This window comes from Cyprinus carpio, chromosome A15, assembly GCF_018340385.1.
Source record: "Cyprinus carpio isolate SPL01 chromosome A15, ASM1834038v1, whole genome shotgun sequence".
NCBI lineage: Eukaryota > Metazoa > Chordata > Actinopteri > Cypriniformes > Cyprinidae > Cyprinus > Cyprinus carpio.
Window position 1 is genome coordinate 5,140,493 of NC_056586.1, and position 18,066 is coordinate 5,158,558.

The 18,066-nt window shown below is 36.3% G+C and overlaps 1 protein-coding gene across 3 annotated transcripts in view; it reads left to right on the forward strand.

Moving 5' to 3' along the window:
• The window catches only part of LOC109087154 (mastermind-like protein 2), a 78,216-nt gene extending 60,258 nt beyond the window's left edge, over positions 1 to 17,958 (forward strand). For 2 of the 3 annotated variants that reach the window (XM_042770826.1, XM_042770827.1), the window contains exons 4-6: positions 13,161 to 13,328; positions 15,657 to 15,765; positions 16,302 to 17,958. In XM_042770826.1, the coding sequence (XP_042626760.1) occupies positions 13,161 to 13,328; positions 15,657 to 15,765; positions 16,302 to 17,152 (1,128 nt within the window). In that variant the 3' untranslated portion in view covers positions 17,153 to 17,958. The remainder of the gene's footprint in view (positions 1 to 13,160; positions 13,329 to 15,656; positions 15,766 to 16,301) is intronic. The other variant, XM_042770828.1, reaches the window with a different exon arrangement.
• The last annotated feature ends 108 nt before the right edge of the window (positions 17,959 to 18,066 follow it).

Here is an 18,066-nt window from a genome sequence, read left to right on the forward strand (position 1 = left end):
CCCGCGGCAGATAGAATGGTCGACAGTTCACAAACATAAACTCCACCAGCGATGAACAGTGTTTCTCACGACCACAGCATTGTTACACCACTCTTTGTTGACATACACACACAAGCCACCCCCGCGAGACTTACCAGACAGTGCTGTATCTCTGTCCGCTCGATAGCAGGCAAGTCCGTGCAGTTGAATAGCGGAGTCCTAGATGTTGTCATTTAGCCCCATTTCAGTGAAAACAAACACACAACAATCCCTTGGCTCATGCTGAGTAGACCGACTGAGTTGAATTAAGTCTAGTTTATTTTCCAGAGAGCGAACGTTTGAGAGCATGAGTGATGGAATCACTGGTCTAGTGGGGTTAGCCCTTAGCCTAGCTCGTGTGCCTCCACGCTTGCCGTGCTTCTGTCCCCTCTTACACAGCTGGCTTCGCCGTTTTGTGTGGGTAGCATCAGTAGGCAAGGCCGCGGTCTTGGGGTTTGGCTTCAGCAGCAGACAGAGGCCTCTTAGCTTCTCAGTAGTTACCGGTGAAAGCTGTTGTTTGTACACACTGCCGATTTCCAAAAGGCTCTATCGATCATAGATGTCTTCCCGAGTGTTTATCTGATGAATTTGCGATAAGGTGAGACTGTTCGAAGACGAGGAAATGAGACTAACAGACAGAAACACAGTTTTTGGGACCCGGAGTAGCCGCTGCGTCTGACCCGCGTCGCCATCTTGGATATTGTGAAAGAGTTGTCATATGCTCATGTGATGGTCAGTGACCGTTATGTTTATATATTTTAATATGTTAAATAATACTTCACTGAAATGTGGCTCAATTCAATTTCTAGCATTTTAAATAGATTCTTGGCCAAAACGAAACTGGGAAATTGAAAAGAATTGGAATCGATAAGCAAAATCAGAATTGGAATCGGAATCGATAAAATTCAAACGATATCCAACCCTAGTAAGGATTCACATGTGATTTTCTCAAAGCATTGATTACTAATCCTGCCAATGCATATGCATTGATCTCAAAACATGAAATTTGAATAATGAATCCATTTTGTTTTGGCCAAGAATCTGTTTAAAATGCTAGAAATTGAATGAGCCACATTTCAGTAAAGTATTATTTAACATTAAAATATATAAACATAACGGTCACTGACCATCACATGAGCATATGACAACTCTTTCACAATAGCTTTAGAGTCTTGAATCAAATGTGACAAAAAAAAGAAAAAAAAAACCTTGATGATGCTGACAACTCACTGCATGGCCACAGCTATTGAAATAAAATGCTTGCATTGTGCAAACACCTCACTGCAGTAAACAATTTTAAGTAGTTTGTCTTTTTGTTTTTCTTTTTCTAAGACACATCAGGAAAAGCATTTACATAATTCTACAAAATGAACTAATAAAAAAGGCAGAATTAAATTATTTGAATCAAATCTCTTTGTGAATCAGATCGAAAACCTGTGAAAAGTGCAAATCAATTGATCTACCTAAAGATTCACAGCTACATACTGTACATTTTTGTGTAAAATCTGTGTATGAATGCTTTCATGTTTTCTTGATTCACCAATAATTGTACATTAAATTTCATTCTGAATTTGATCATCCAACTGAAAACACAAATCAAAAAATTAAGTGGCTTACATATATATATATATATATATATATACAGGGGTGCACATAAGTGGTCCGCAGGTCTGCATGTGCGACCAAAATAAAAAATGCGCTATATAAATAAGTTCTGACAGCGCATTTGCATACTGACATGGTTGGCAGCTGTTAATACACCGTACCATTAAAGTACCATTTTTAGATCCACAAACTGTACTATATAAGATTTCTTTTCAAACTGAAAGCATAAATCTAGGCTATCCCATGCCGTGTTCAAAGCACAATGCAAAACTGTGACATTCATTCACTGACGCTCTTTAATCAGCAGCGCTAAATCCGGAAGCGCGTATACTTAATTGCCGGCAACCCGCCAAAATAAAAGCCTTCTGATTTTAAGTTTGAAAATGATGAAAACGCTTTTATTTATTTATTTTAAGACGCTTTTATCCAAATCGACTTACAATTGGGGAATACATAAAGTGGTTATTCTTAAAGAGGCAAACAAAGAAAGTAGTAGTAAATATTAGCATTTTATTTTTTAAGTGCACTAAAAAATAATTGTATTTGTATTTAATACTAGGCCTACCTTTTATTTTTAATAATAATAATAAATACATACACACACACACACACACACACACATATATATATATATATATATATATATGAGAATGCGGTTTCTCAATGATCTAGCTGCGCATACTCTCAGGCTGAAGCTTATCTTTAGGAATGATCATACTCTGTTAGCTAAGAGTCACAAATGGTTGTACAACACAGGTTGTGAGAAGTTTGGCACAATTGTTAGTGAAAGAGACTATGATATGTCAAGTCTTCAGTCAAATAATTAGCTCTGCTTCATTTTCCCTATAACACTCTATCACATTTTCACTGTGCAGAGCAGGTTATTCTTGACACAATGGAGTCGTAGTGTCACAACCACACACCCTGCTTTCTTTCCATCTGTCAGCCTGTTGTGTTAGCCGTTAGCAGTCTGCCAAATGCTTTAAACTCAATGGCGCTGCACTTTGCTGTAGGCCTGTTTTTCCTTTTTGTTTTTCACGATTGTTGTGTGTGTCTAGGTGTGTGCGGGGTGCCTTGAATTTGTATATCCCCTCAAAACAGTTAGCGGTAGCCCCGACTTGTTGGAGCACGGTGGATTAACATGCGAAACTTCTAATTTCTCTGCCTGTCACAGTCACTTGCCGTCAGGGCATAGATGCACAGAGCGGGATTTACTAATTGGAGGTTGTTAGCTGCAAGGGACAAGTTGTGGAAAATGACAGTAATCTGCTTAGCCCAGTGCCGGAGGTTGAACCACTGATTTGTTATGATTTGGGAGCTTTAGAACACCCCCCTTTTCAGTTTCATACAAACAGTATCTCTCGACGCTCTTTGTGGGAAACGATAAAGCGAACCACACAAGAGGAGACATCCTTAGCCTCTCCATAAGAAGGGGGAGAGCATGGAAAGACATGCTTAATTTTGACAAAGATGTTCTTCAATCACATGAATATACAGCTCTTTTTGCAGCCATTGATGGGAGTTGTTAAGGTTCTTTAAGGTATTTTTTTCCCAGTGGACCATACTTAGAGTACCTACAGAATAGGCTTTTTTTTATTATTATTTTTACAACTACTTCAATATTCTGCTATCTCAGCTAGTTTTTGCATATCAGAACAGTCACTTTCGCATTGTTGGGGAAGCTATTTAAAAAGTGTTGCTAACTAAGCTACCAACTAGTTTTCAGATTAGCTAAACTGACAGCTACTGTGTCATTAAGAGTAAGAATCCTCTTGTGAAAAAGAAGTGCATGTAACTGTGTTTAGTGTGCACTTGTTGTGTCCTTCAAATCTTAAAAGAATTTTTTGTGCTTGCAGGTGATGTAATATTAATGAAATAAAAAGCCACTTAAGTGTAAAGAGTAACATTTTAAGTACAATTTTAAAACACACACTGTTATAATGTTGAATTAATCGCTTTAATCATTGTTTAAATTATACTTATTTTTGTGCTGACTAACGTACTGAAGCACATGCAGAGTATTTGATTATAATTTTAACTATAATGTGTTCTTTGATATTGCATTTAAAGTTAATTTATTTTAAAAAGGCTATACTAACAATGAAGTAATTGTAACTTTGTCATTAAAAATGAGTAGTTACAAATATGTTTAAATATATGATATACAGGTTTCAATAGAAATGGGTAAGTACTCCTTTTAATTGTATGCAAAAGTGTACTCCTTTTTCTAATTACACTACAAGCTACAGGGCAAAATTAGCAAGCTACATGTAAGGTACTTCATATTTTATTATAAATTAGAAAAAAATCTAACATTTACGTACACTAATTGTTTGTGTCTTATTCACATGACTACACTAGACGGGTTGTGGTAAAAAAAAAAAAGTAAAAACTTCATTATATACAGTGTTGGGAAGGTTACTTTGGAAAGTAATAGGTTACAGATTACAAGTTACCTTATTTAAAATGTAATAGTAGTGTAACTTTTTCAATTACTTTAAAGTAATGCAACTGATTATTTTTGATTAAGTTTTGATTACTTTAAAAAAAAATTCTAATGAATGTTTATTTGCAACTGTTAATCATTTTCAAACATTTACACCATGCAGGGTTAACCTTACAGTAGTGCTCAACACTGTCAGACTTTCAAAATCATTAATTAAGATGATCACATTTGAACACATCCACCACAAAATCAGACTTTAGTACCTCCTTTTACTTTGAGGTTGATCTGAAGTTCAATGCAGATTTAAAATAATAAGAAATAGTTTACTGATACTGTTTTTGAAACCAAATCTTTGCATAACTACAGGAAACACATCTAACAATGGTTTGGAAAAAAATAAAAATAAAATAAAAGCATATACATCAACTCAAATATGGTTATCTAATAAGCATACGTCCTATTCTGTGTACTAAACTCCTGAAACATTGTCTTTTTGAAACATTGGTGTCTCTTTGTATATGATATGATGATAGTTTTCTCAAAATAAGTAAAATGCTCATGAAGTGACTCAAAGCAATTCTAGAGATTATGTATTGAGGCTGAAAACACAGCGAGCTTCAGTAGGCCTACGTGTAGTAAATGAAACCGCATGTCTGCACCATTAATTTCTACAAGGGGCGAACTGGGAAAAAATTTTCAGACCAGGTAATCTCACACTCATACACCCACAACACATTCTGAAACATGGACAACCCTATTTTTTGTATGGACCTCACATAAAAAAGGTTTAAATGCTTAGGTTGGGGGCATGCAAAATAATTAAAAGTTCGAAAATTTCTTAGTAACTAACTGATTACAGTAATATTTATTTTGTAATTAAATAATGTAACGCCGTTACATGTAACTAGTTACTCACCAACACTGATTTTACACACACACACACACACACACACACACACACAGTCAGGGGGGAAAATTAACGAATGTAGTGATTATCACTTCTATTTAAAAATATACTGTTTACCGATAAATTTGCTGCGCTACCACCTTGCTACTAAGAAATAGTTGTAAAAGGAACTGACCAACACTGCATTCTAGAGTAAATTGGTTGCATAATTAATATATTCAAATAAAAACTTGATGAAATTACGTGAGCTGTTTGTGATTGTACAGATGATATGGCATTGACGGGGTTAAGTATGCTGCACGAGTGGAAATGAAGCCAGAATATCTGTTCCAACAGGGAGAAAAATAGGCAATGGACAGTCTTCCCACAGTGAACTGAATTAGTAATGCCATGGAAATAAAGGTTCCGAAATGGTGCCGTGATCCCACCAGAGCCCTCGAAAACTTTTGTTCAAGCTGAATTTTATCCCACTGGGTGTAATGAACAAAACGCATGTAAAGAGACCAAAATGTGGAGTCTGTTTCTTGTTTCGTTGTTCTCACAGCCTGCTGATCAGTTGTCAGCCTGAGTATGGCAAACTGGGTATTTGTGATATCACAGACTGTCATAAGAGTCGAGTGGAAATCTTTTTATTGCATGTGGAGAAAAAAATGTACTGCATGCACTACCTGAGACTAAAAAAAAACCCTCAGACAAGTGTAATATATCACATTGAGAGACCTGCGTGCCCCAAAAACTTCAAGCAGCGTCTGATAGTTTCTGATTAAAGTGCTGTTACACTGACTAGTCAGTATCTGGAGAAGCCATTAAAGTATTTCTGGCTCTAAAGTGAGACTGTAGCTGTGCTCCAAAACCTAGTGAACTGCCTAGATACTCACTGCCTACATAGCAACCAACAATAAATGCATTAGACAGTAATGGAAGCTCTTAAGTGGCTGAATAAAAAACACGCCTTACATAGGCAGTAATGCTATGCATCACACAAAGAGCGCTCCCTATGGGAGACTCTACTCGCAGTTAATTTAGATGATGGGAACAGTGCAATACATTTTTTTTTAAGTCGGTTCAGTGTAATTTAAGTTGAAATGGCTTATACAACCAAGTTAATTATAATTTAAATTAAGGCAAAAATGTTTTTATTTATTTATTTACAGTGACACAAAAAACATATTTTTCTTGTTTTCTGGTCATTTTCTGGTCATAGTTAATGTTATAGCACTGGAATAAAACCTACTGACTTTCATCACATAGGGCATGAGAAAATTGTAGATAAATGTTGTACTTTTTATTTTAATTTTATTTTTTTTAGCAATTAGTTACTTATGTGGTTTTCCTGGTCAAAAATGATTTGCAAAAATTGCGTATGCTATATTATTACCAAATATTATATTCAACTAGCTTTCTTTCACAGGTTTTGCTTTTTTCCCACTAAAAAACTGAGATGCAATGTAAGAATAACTTTTATATAATTAATAGTATTTCAAAATGAACACTTTATTTACCAGTACATCAAAATGTGACTATCAAATATGATCCAACAATATTGTATTGCATTGCATTGTTTTGAAACTACAGAGCTTTGATCACAAAAATAGGCATTTAAATATCATCTTAGTAAAACATATTATTGTGAGATATAGAATGGCAGCTGATATACTGTATGCATTTATGTAAGTAGTCTGTTATAAAGCTCTCACTGACGTGCATTACAAGATTTACAAATCAGGATTCCATCTTACTTTTTGGACATCAGCATCTGTACCAAATTGCTTATTTTTGTTCAGTTTGGGCCTCTTAATAACACTGAGGTGATTTTGTTTTCTTCCAATGTTCTCTTATATCGTGTTTTATGAGCAACTATGATTTCTAAAGGTTTGGTAAACTCTTCTGTTAAAAAAAAATATAATAATTGTACACAGCTATTAAATGTAACTCTTATTTCATCTGTCAGATTTGAAATGGTTAATTTTTATCATCTACCAAGTAAAAATCTCCATTTGTAGAAAACCCCACATGATTTTTAAATGAGCAATATATATTTTGCTAAGGGAAATGAGAGTTTGAGGCTCAGGATTGTGTTTTGTGCTGCTCGTGGCTTCGCTGAAGCTCTTCATTACTGTGAGTGGGAATGAGTTGGTTTGTGGGGGTTGGTGTAGAGTGCCAGTTTGTTGTAGCCTCACTACAAGGAGCGCATGTTTCCTGGGAAAACGATCTGGGGCCAAGTCCAGATGCCGGGCTGCTCTCTGGGGACAACGTCCTGCCTCCAGTCGGCAGGAAGTGCTGTGAGAGAGCAGCGGGGCCCGGGCCTGCAGTCTTGTCAACTGCTTGTAATGCTGGTGGAATGGGAGCCTAAATCACATCTCTCCTTTATGGAGTCAGCGGACACATGTGGTATTCATTTAATGATGCACTGGTGAAGAACGAGGAGGGAAAGAGAGATGGAAAACAGCTTTATGACACATCAGGATCACAAAGAGTGGATTACAGAGACGGCCACACTAACGAGGCTTTAGCTCCCCACATAACAAAGGGTTTGACTAAGACAGCCGATTTCAGTCAAATGTGAACACAATCTGGCTTTGTGGTCACAACTTATGAGAATGCTCTGAATTTCTCACGGTATCGGCTAGTGGAGTGACTTCAGATGTAATGAATAGACCTGAACAGAAGTCAATAACCTTTTTTTTTTTCCCTGTACTTTCGTCACCACCAGAGCATTTTATAACAATATGACCTGAACTTTAACTGTGATAGCATGTGTGGAATGTGATGAGGCTTTACGTTATTCAAATACGATGCATTTTTTTTATGAGCCTTAGCAAGCACCACTTATGCTTTATGGGTCAATAATGTGATGCTATTTGTTGGCCTATCAATAAATTTAAAAACAAAGTAAATATGTAATTCATACACACATTGACCTGAGTGCCTTTTCTATGCATGTTTTGACAGAGTGATCCGTCACTGAATTTGCAAAAGCATTTGGTTAAACACTTTCCTTCTGCTTACTCGCAAGTTCATTGACTTGATCATTGATCATTTTTGGGGGGTATACAGTCAAAAATGTCAGGGTGGTACGACTGTCTGATATCGTAATGAAGGGGAAAAAAGCATCATTAATGAGAACCTAAAGCAGTTTGTCATAACCATTATTTCTTTCTTCACAGTATATTAGAACAAATTTTGTCTGCCAAAGGTCATGTGGTGCGACCAAAATGAAAAAAAAAAGGGGGGGGGGGGTGATATCATATTGAGCTTGTGTGAGCTTGTGTGTCAAGGTCAGTGATGTAAGTCTCTTAAAATATCATGTTCATTGACCTTGTATGAAAAGGAAAGGTTAGTTCAGACTTTAAAATGGTGCAATTTCTGAAAAATGTGATTAAAGTATTACTATTAATAATAATTCATAATATTTGTAAATTTGGAAACATCTTTTTATATAATTAAATGCGAATCTAAAAGAATATTATGACTATTATGCCAATGTTATTTTAGTATCATTGAAAAACTATTAGAGGTTTAATTACATTTTGCATTGATTTATATTTTTTATAGTTTCCGTATTCATTTTAATTTTAGTACAGTTTTAGTACTTTTGTTGTGTTTTGTCATTTCTATACTTTTTCATGTCTTTATAGTCTTTATTAAATGAAATGTTTTGTTTTTTTTAAATAATTCAATGTTTATTTTATTTCAAGTGACAACAAATATTTATATGGTTTTAGTTTGTTTCAGTTGACTACAATAATAACCCTGATACTAACGTGCACACAAAGAGAACATTTCTAAGAACATGTACAGTACAGTACAGTATATTAATGTTTTTTTTTTTGCTCACCCTTGATATTATACATAAGGATTTTATTACATTTTTTCATTTTTTTTGACTTTTTTTATTTGTTTAGGAAATTGTTTTTTTGTGATTGTTTTTGGTGTGTTTCCACTGCAGGAACCAGGAACTAAACAAAGTTCCAGGTAAAAAAAATGCACCTCAGAAAGTCCCTGCTGGCGAGGTAGTATTTTTTCAAAGTTCCGGAACTTTCGGGGGTGGGACTTGGGCGCTAAACATGCTGATTGGTTGAGTTCACGCAGCATTGTGATTTCAACCACCATTGGATAATTTTCAAAATATTACTGTTATCATGTCATGAAATGTAATTTTAAAAGTATTTCAGGCGAGAATGTAGTTGTTTAAAATTCAGATCTGTGGTTTATTTATAAAGACAGCGCCTATTTAAAAATGTGTTTCGCCGATTTTGGAGACGGTCAGCTCCACGCGATCAGCGGGAGCTCAGTGCTCCTGACATTTGCCGCTGGCTCTGATGTCTCTTTAGTGGTTAAACATAAAATATGATTCATTTTGGGTAAATCTAACAGGTAATCTTTGGTCTGTATTCAATTTATCTATATGTTAAAATGAAAATAAAAAGAGGCAATTGATATAATATTTTGTTTCATTGTAATGGCTGTATATATACACATATCCCTGAACAAAGTACATTTCTGCGGCTATTATTATGTTTAAATGAAAACGAAAGAAGGCGTGGTATTTGATATTCTATTTCGTCTTATTGTAAATATACAGTGAGGAAAATTGCAGTAGCCAAGGCGAGCTGACTGATGTTATCAAGTACGCTGCTGTTTGCAGAATTACTGGATTTACGTCGTTTCGTCCGCGGGAGATCACACTCCCGAGTCGAACTCGCAAGAAAGTTCCTGGTACAATTGTTCCGGGTAATTTCGGTGGAAACGCAGCATTAGATGCATAACTCATCTGGTACCAATTGTCCAATGTGCAATTTTTATAAGCAGTCTGGCCTACAATATTTACCTTGGAAAAAAAACCATAGATCACCTTAGCAACAGCATGACAACACCTTGTCAGCCATTTACAATGCCACATTTATAGCCACCTTCTTGTCCTCTTCATAAGTGTTTCCTTATTATCATGGTTATTGTTGTTGTTGTTATTGTCTCAGGAAGAGATTCATCTTTACATGGTGAAAAGAGCTTATCAGTGGTCCTGACAGAGCTCACTCGCCCTCTCATTAATTATCAGATGTCCCAGAGCTGATCCATCAGGGAATGAGTCATCTAGAGCTCCACTTAGAGAATACTTTCTAGAGATAACAGTTTCTGTGTTACTTGCTCTCATCTTGGTTCTTCTCTGTGGCTCGACTGTGGAATTTCTCCCATGACAGAGCAGTTCTCTGAGTGTTTTCCTTTCTGGACCTCTCGAGTGGGGCTTTAGAGGGAGTTTCTCTCGTAAAGACATCTGTTCTCAAATTAATAGCCTCGCGTAACGCAGTGGGGTTTCAGTCAAATCCTTTCTGCCCTGGGAAATGTTTCGTGTCAACACTGTGATTGACACTGTATACACAGTGTGTGTTTGGCCGTCTGGGCTGACATGGTCTCAAACAGAGTTTGCTGAGGACAGAAGCCTACAGCCTCTGCTGTTTTGCAGGTTTTGATGCTCCTGCGAGATCAGGGCGATTGAGACGTTTCTCAGGTTCAGGCTTGTTTAGAAATACTTCACTTTACTGAAGCTATTTGACACAGAATTATTACTTTTGGTTTAGTGCAAAGGTCTTTTCATTATAACTTATTACACTATGTAATAGTCTTGTGTTCCTACCAGAACAACTTAGAACAAATATGATTTTACTTCCTGTCATTTCAATCCTTATGACGTTATTCCGTAGAACATGAAAGGAGATATTTAAAATAATGTCCAAGCTGCTCTTTTCCATAACTTGAGAATAGACTGTGACTGAATTTAATGGTCAGCAAAAAAGAACCTTAAAAGTAATCCATACTAATCATGCTCTATATTCCATTCCATATTAAATTTGATTATAAATTAGCATAAATGAGATTTGAAGGGTATGGTGGATTTTAAGAAAAAAATTACTAAATTTTCAGTCTGTGCTTCACACTACTGTATGGCTTGCAAAAAAAAAAAAAAAGAAAAGAAAATATATATAATATATAATAAAATATAATAAAAAATATATATATATATATATATATATATATATATATATCTATATATATATATAGTGCACAACTATTTTGAACTGCTGTGATATTTGTATGGTGTTAATTGTCCTTTTTGAATTTGAACTAAACATGTTTTGTCTTTCATGGAATAAAGAAAGTCATACAGGTTTGGAATTTACATTTACACTCTTTACATTTAATCCAAAGCAATTTACTTTGCATTTAAGGCATACATTTTATTAGTTCATGTATTCCCTGGGAATCCAACCCATGACCTTGGCATGACTGGTGCAATGCTGTAATGTTTGAACTACAGGAACACAATTACAGAATGTCATGATGGTGAGTAAACATGACAGAATCATAATTTTTGGGTGAACTATTGCTTACAAGAAAGGCTTAGACGACACTCAACTGTTCCAGAAAAAAAAAAACACTCAGGCAGACATGGGCAATTTGATCCTTAATAAACCAAAATAGACTAATTATTATATCAAAGAGAGATGCTTAGCAATTATGTTTGTCTTCCAAAGCTTATTACAAAGGGGAAAAAAAAATTTTTTATTTTATTTTATTTTATTTTATTTTTATTTTTTACAGTATCTAATGTGTATTTAAGTCACTACTCATTTTTAAAGATATCACTTAACTTTGCACTTTTGAAGGTGACCAGATTTCTTAAATGGAAACTGGGCACATTTCGTAGTCGAGTGGTCAAAATATCATTTAAATAAATTTCAGTTATTATCTATGGATTTAAAAATAGGAATAATATTATATATATAATATATATATATATATATATATATATATATATATATATATATTTCTATTAACTATTATTCTAATTAATAATTAATAACATCAGGTTTTAATTTACCAAAAATCACACTATGAAATGTAGTAAATAGTAACAACTGCAAAAAGCAAACCAAACAAACCAGTATTATAACAAAATTATGCCTTCATAAAAATTAAACAAATATGAGAATAATAAATATTACTGCATTTTAAAAAAAAATCTATTTTTAACATCATCTAATTGTATATATTAATTTTCACAAACTGTAATATTATAGTAATTAAATATACTGTATAATAATTAACTTTTAAAATGTTATTTTATGTTTGTGCTTTTGGCAGTGGATCTTTACTATCTCTAATTAGGCCTTTCATTTTGAGCACAAACTTTGTGCTTTCTGCAAATTTATTTGTTGCAGGTGTAATAGTTTTTTGTTGGTGTTGGTGTTTTTTTTTTTTTCATATTGTGATGCACTGTATGGCCACCCATGTGATATATTTAAAATGCATGTGTGTGGGAATTACTGCGTTATGTTGGTGGAACTTTCACAAACGTTTTTTTTTATTTTCTGAAAAATTTTCTTTTTTTTTTTTGGGGCTGTTTTATAGAGCATATAAAAAGTGTTTTTTTTTTTTTTAATGTGATATTTTTGTGTGTGTATATTTATGAGGATGATTGCTGTGTCTCTTTTTATAATTGATGATAAATGCGCTCGGCTGTCATGCAATTTAAGTTCTTTATGGCTAAAATAGCAGCATACAACCATGTAATCAGTGCTTTAAAAGAGCAACTTACATGAAATATGACAGCCTGTATAAGAGTGCATTTCAAGAAAGTGCAAAAAAATGGGATAAATAGGCCTATGAGATGATCTGTTATTGCATGCCTCTGCCCTATGGCTGAATAAATCTGTCCATTGCTGGCAGCAATTGGGTTGCGCCCCCATAGGATCAGTCTCATAAGACTATCAGTCTTACAGTGCTACTGTGTTTAAACAACAGTCTGTAAGACAGTGTTTTGTAAATAATATTAGAACCAGCATTTATTTACAGTGCATGTGTCACTGTAGCCATATTGAAATGACAGGATGTTTTGAGAATTTCAGACTAATTTGTTCTCCCTTAGGTACCATTATGTCCCCATTATGGATATAGCCGTGGATGTGTTTTCTCTAAGTGATAGAACAGTGTGGGAAAGGCTATGGAAAATCCCTATCACCGCACAGGAAGTCACATGTGAACAGGGACTGTGTACCATCAGATTGACTGTAAACAAAGCTTGCCCTCTAGTGGACTAACTGTTCAATCACAGCAGGATGTAATGCAGTGGCTGATGTGCCATTTAAATGTGAGTTATAATAATAACATGCTTTTAATTTGCAGGGAATTTCACAAGGACCTCGTTTACCAGCGAATGGGCGTTCTGTAGATATGACAGGCCCAGCTCAACAGCAGAGGCCTCAGGTTCTCAGTTCTCAGCAGAAGAACCCAGGCCAGGACCAGAACCTTCAAAGACCACTGGGTCAACCGCAGCTCAACGTTTCTGATCCAGTGAGTGCTGCCGTTTGGAAATGTTCTTCATGCCTAAATACCTATGACGATGACGTTTTCTGAAGATAAAAATGTTTATTGAGAGGTGAATTACTTTTGCAGCTCACAGAAAGTGCATTAGTTTTTATTGACTTAAGTGTCACACTTTTTTACTCAGGGTAAGTTTATTTTTCTACAAAGTCAATTTCTGAATAGGCACATACATTTCATGTCTGTAAAAAAAAAAAAAAAAATACGCACACACCCATGAGCCATTACATTATGACCACCCATCTCTCACAGGTGCGTTAGACTTTATTATCATCTGTCATTTTGAAGGACAGGGTAAAAATTCTGTCATAATCTGTTATTACACATCATTTTTAAGTTTCATATTTTCTTATAGCTTTTGGTTTCATTCACATTTTAATCATGAACTTACATGATGTTCTGTAGGCCTATCTGTCTGAACTTGAATCTTCCTCCTGGTCCAGATCGACTTGAACTGTGTGCTCACCTGTGCATAATCAAACACATCAAGAGAGACTGATGCAGAGGCAAAATTTCATTAAATTCTGTGTCTTTGCCTCGGAAAGATGACTTCTCGTGACAGTTGTAATTTTGTTCAGGAGGCTGAAACCGCGTTATGCTGGAGACCAGAATTACTAGCGCCACTTCAGTCAGAGTTATGTAGTCAGGAAACATTTCTCCTTGGGAAGTGATCAGAAGTTTACAGGATTCTCTGAATGTGGGATTTCCTGATCCTGCAAGCACTCATTTCACCAGGAGGAAATCCTGCAGCATACGCTCCTTCCGATCCCCTCTGCATTCCATACTGTATTCACAAACGCACTCCAAAGCATCCAGCCCATAGCTCTTCAATGTGCTGTCAGTGCCCGGATAGTGAGATGCATTGAGTACAGTGTCGAGGTCAGCGATGTGACCCACATGTTCCATAGGGAATCTTTTTCTGATAGATTTGATAGGCTCTGCTATGTACTCTGCACACAAAACCGAAAGTTCTGTGCATCTGTCCACCTTCCAGCATAAAGCCACGAAACTTACCATCTTGTAAAGCCTTGTTGAATTCTGTCTCTGGCTTACCTGGCCCATTCATCAAGTCCTCAAGGCTAGCAAGGGTCATGTTCACAGCAGGTTTTTGGAATGTGAGATTCATGTGGTTCACAACGGCCAAGACGTCAGACAACAAGTGAGTTAGGGCAGGGAATGTGTATGTGTGAATGTGCTTTCTAATACCCTTAGCTATCGGGCAGTTTCTTGAGTTTTCCTCCTCCTCCAACTCCAGTAACAGAGAAAACCAGTTGGCATGTACGCCCTTAACTGCCCTCTCCAATGACAGCCAGCGTGTAGCCGATGGTTGTTTTAGACTCAACAGGTCATGTGCCTCCATTTCGTTTTGTTAAATCTGTTTGTTCGAATGGGAGAATTCTTGTAGTATGTGTATATGTTATTAATAGTGGGGACATATGCACTTATTTCATGCACAGTATTACTGTTCTGTGCGCACCACAGTGAATGTTAATTATTTAATGTAGGAACAGTTATTCTGACAAAGACCCTGTACAACTCTGACTTTTCGACCCACCATTACATTCTCTCCATCACTTCCCAGTCCAGCTACCTGATCCAGAGCTACACCACAGTCTGACAACATACTGTATCTTTTATTTTTGTGGTGATGCATTCTGCAGTGGCAGAGGGTATTACATGGATTCTAATGAATACAGTTTCAGGGTCCCCTCTCTGCTGAAGTGTCAGGTATGTAATCAGTGTTTTCTCAACCGTGATATTATTAGTTTCATCAACTGTTATCCCAATGTATCTGCTGTTGGCGATGCGATCATCAACAGTGTTAGTTACAGTCATTGCTAATGCCTCCTCCATCTGACTGACAGTGTCATGGTGGGTGTATGTGTGTGCACTGTTCAGGACGGGACACCTAGCAGACTGTAAGAGGTGTATTAGGTTAGGATGTAGGTGACTGTGGGTGTTTGTATTTGCCATATATCACACAGCCTTAAAGGGGTCATATGATGCGATTTCAATTTTTCCTTTCTCTTTGGAGTGTTACAAGCTCTTGGTGCATAAAGAAGATATGTTAAGTTGCAAAGACTAAAGTCTCAAATCCAAAGAGATATTCTATAGAAAATTAAGACTCCTCCACACCCCCTTAATAACATTATACATGTCTTTAATGTTACACACACACACACGTTTGAATTTGCAGTCTAATCCTTTGAGTGACCACTGACTATTTGGTCAGTTGTAATCTGTGGAACTTTTATTACTAAACTACTAAATGTTGTGCTTTTGCTGTAAATGTTTCAGGAGAAACTGAGCGCACAGGATCAGTTCAGTCTTCATCTAACACGACCTCCACCAGACTACAAACACCCACGCAATGGAGTTGGCACTCAACAGCCAAGCTTATACACAGGTGTGGGTTATTTTCAGTGTCATATAATATGGGAATGAAATATCTAGTTCAGTCATGAAACTCTAGATGGCGCAGAATGATAGGACCTTCACATGTAACCTATTAGCAATAACATCATTAACTAGACATGCTAATTGGCCTCTGATGATTCTCCAACCAATGAGATTGCTTGCTCAACATTTAAATAGGCTGTTGCAGTGTTCACCATAAGCTCTTCCTGCAGCACGCTATCAGAATTCCTCTAAAACTCTCCACCTCTCCCAGCTCCACTTGCTTAGCAACAGCAGCATGCGTAGGAGATATAGTCTGCTAAGACCAAATACCAAATACTGTTGTCATATCCATTAACATGCTAAAACTATTCAGAGAGCTGTCATGATTGAACTACATTTAATGAAGTAAATAAAATGAATTATATTTACACTGATGATGTGGTACGATTAATTGAACTCAGGTTTGGATTAAGCAACCACAACAAACCTTGATTTAGATATTCAGTATGTTATTGCTTAGTAAATCAATATTTTACATCACAGATCATTTTTATGCATATGCAACAGGCAGTGGGTCAGACCAAAGTGGCATCCAACCCTTGACATGCCACCTACCCAATGGACAAAGTAACAAGATGGTGGCTACCTCAGGAGAGAGAAGGTTTCCACTTGGACAAGACCCTAATTCAGGACCCACAGGCTCTCAAGCTTGCACAAACCAGCTCCGTCAGCAACCCAGCAGCCTGAGCCGAATGGGGCTTCAGCAAAACAAGCCTCAGTTCCATGGGACAAACAAGCAGAGTGCCACTTTTCAATCGAGCACTCAGCATGTGAGGACGAGCATCCGTCAGGATTCCCTGCTGGGGCAAAGATTGGGTGACATGAGCACCAATACCAGCAGGATGGACACTGCTTTGAACTGGACAAACAGCGGAAAACAGAGTGGAGCTTTGTCAGGACTAGATGTCAAAAGGCTCTCCAATACAGTGATGCCCCAAAGTGACATTAATTTTCCTCCGAGATCTATTTGCCCACCTAACCAGGTGGCGCCTCATTCTAATGTGTTATCCATAAACCCTGCAATCAGAAGCTCTGCTCCTAGAGCCAGTCAGCCTAGGATACCCCCTCTACCCGGGGTGACTTGCCTGACTCAGTCGTCCCCAGAACAACAAGTTTGTGGAACCACATTTGGAGAGCAGAGCCAAAGCCCAGCAACTTATCAGAACAACCGAGCAGGTCGATTGACCTTTGACTTTTTACCGGAAGACGATAACACGGTACCAGGGATAAATGCTGACTCGGATTTCATCGACTCCCTGCTTAAATCAGGTTCAGGTAATGATGACTGGATGAAAGACATCAACCTGGAAGAAATTCTAGGCGGACATTCATAAAACAGACTCAAAGCATGAGAATTTAGTTTGAACTGACTGTATTAGGAGCCTGATGTGAATGGCCTGTTAAAATATTTTATTACTCTTCTATTTGTGTGTAAAACAAATGTATTATATGTTCTACTGTATTGTTGGGTTGTTTCTTCATATAGTCTACTAACATGTTGTAAAGTTGTTCATGGCTTCAGTGTTTTAAATCAACAACAGAGTAACCACCCCCAAATCCATACCAGTTATCATTAAAATGATGTGAGTTTTCTGTTAGAGCTTTTGTTACTAATCCAATAGTGCAGAGATTAATGTAAAAGAGCCTGTGATTCGACTGGCATGAGACACTGAGCATGACATTGGCACTTAAATCCAATTTATTATGATAAATACTGTTCTGGCTCTTATGGATCAAGGTTATACATCTAAAATATTGTAATATTGAAATACTGTTGCATAACACATGTAAAAGTCCAAATCTGTTTTGACTATCGATTCTCAAATAACATATCAATGGGTATTGAAAAAGAGCCATTTATGTATCATTTTATTACACATCCAAAAGAGAAAATCTGTAAAGGGAATACACATATGTTCAGAATGTTAGATGCTATTGTTAACCGATAAAGTCGACCTTCTTTAGAAAGACACATTAAGTTTATAAGTTCTTATCAGTAATATTGTATTTATACACCTGTATCTCAGTATATAAAATATATTTTTTATTTCTTTTCTATAATGCACTATAATTCTGTCATAAAAGTGTATATCCTATTATGTCAATTTAGCCTTTGATAATAAACTACATCAAATAAGAACCTTTACTGCACATTTTGACAATTTGTTTCTTATATTACAGTTCAAATGGAAGTGAAGTGCCACAAGGCTCTGTCTAAGGCCTCTGCTGTTTTTACCCGATTCAGAAA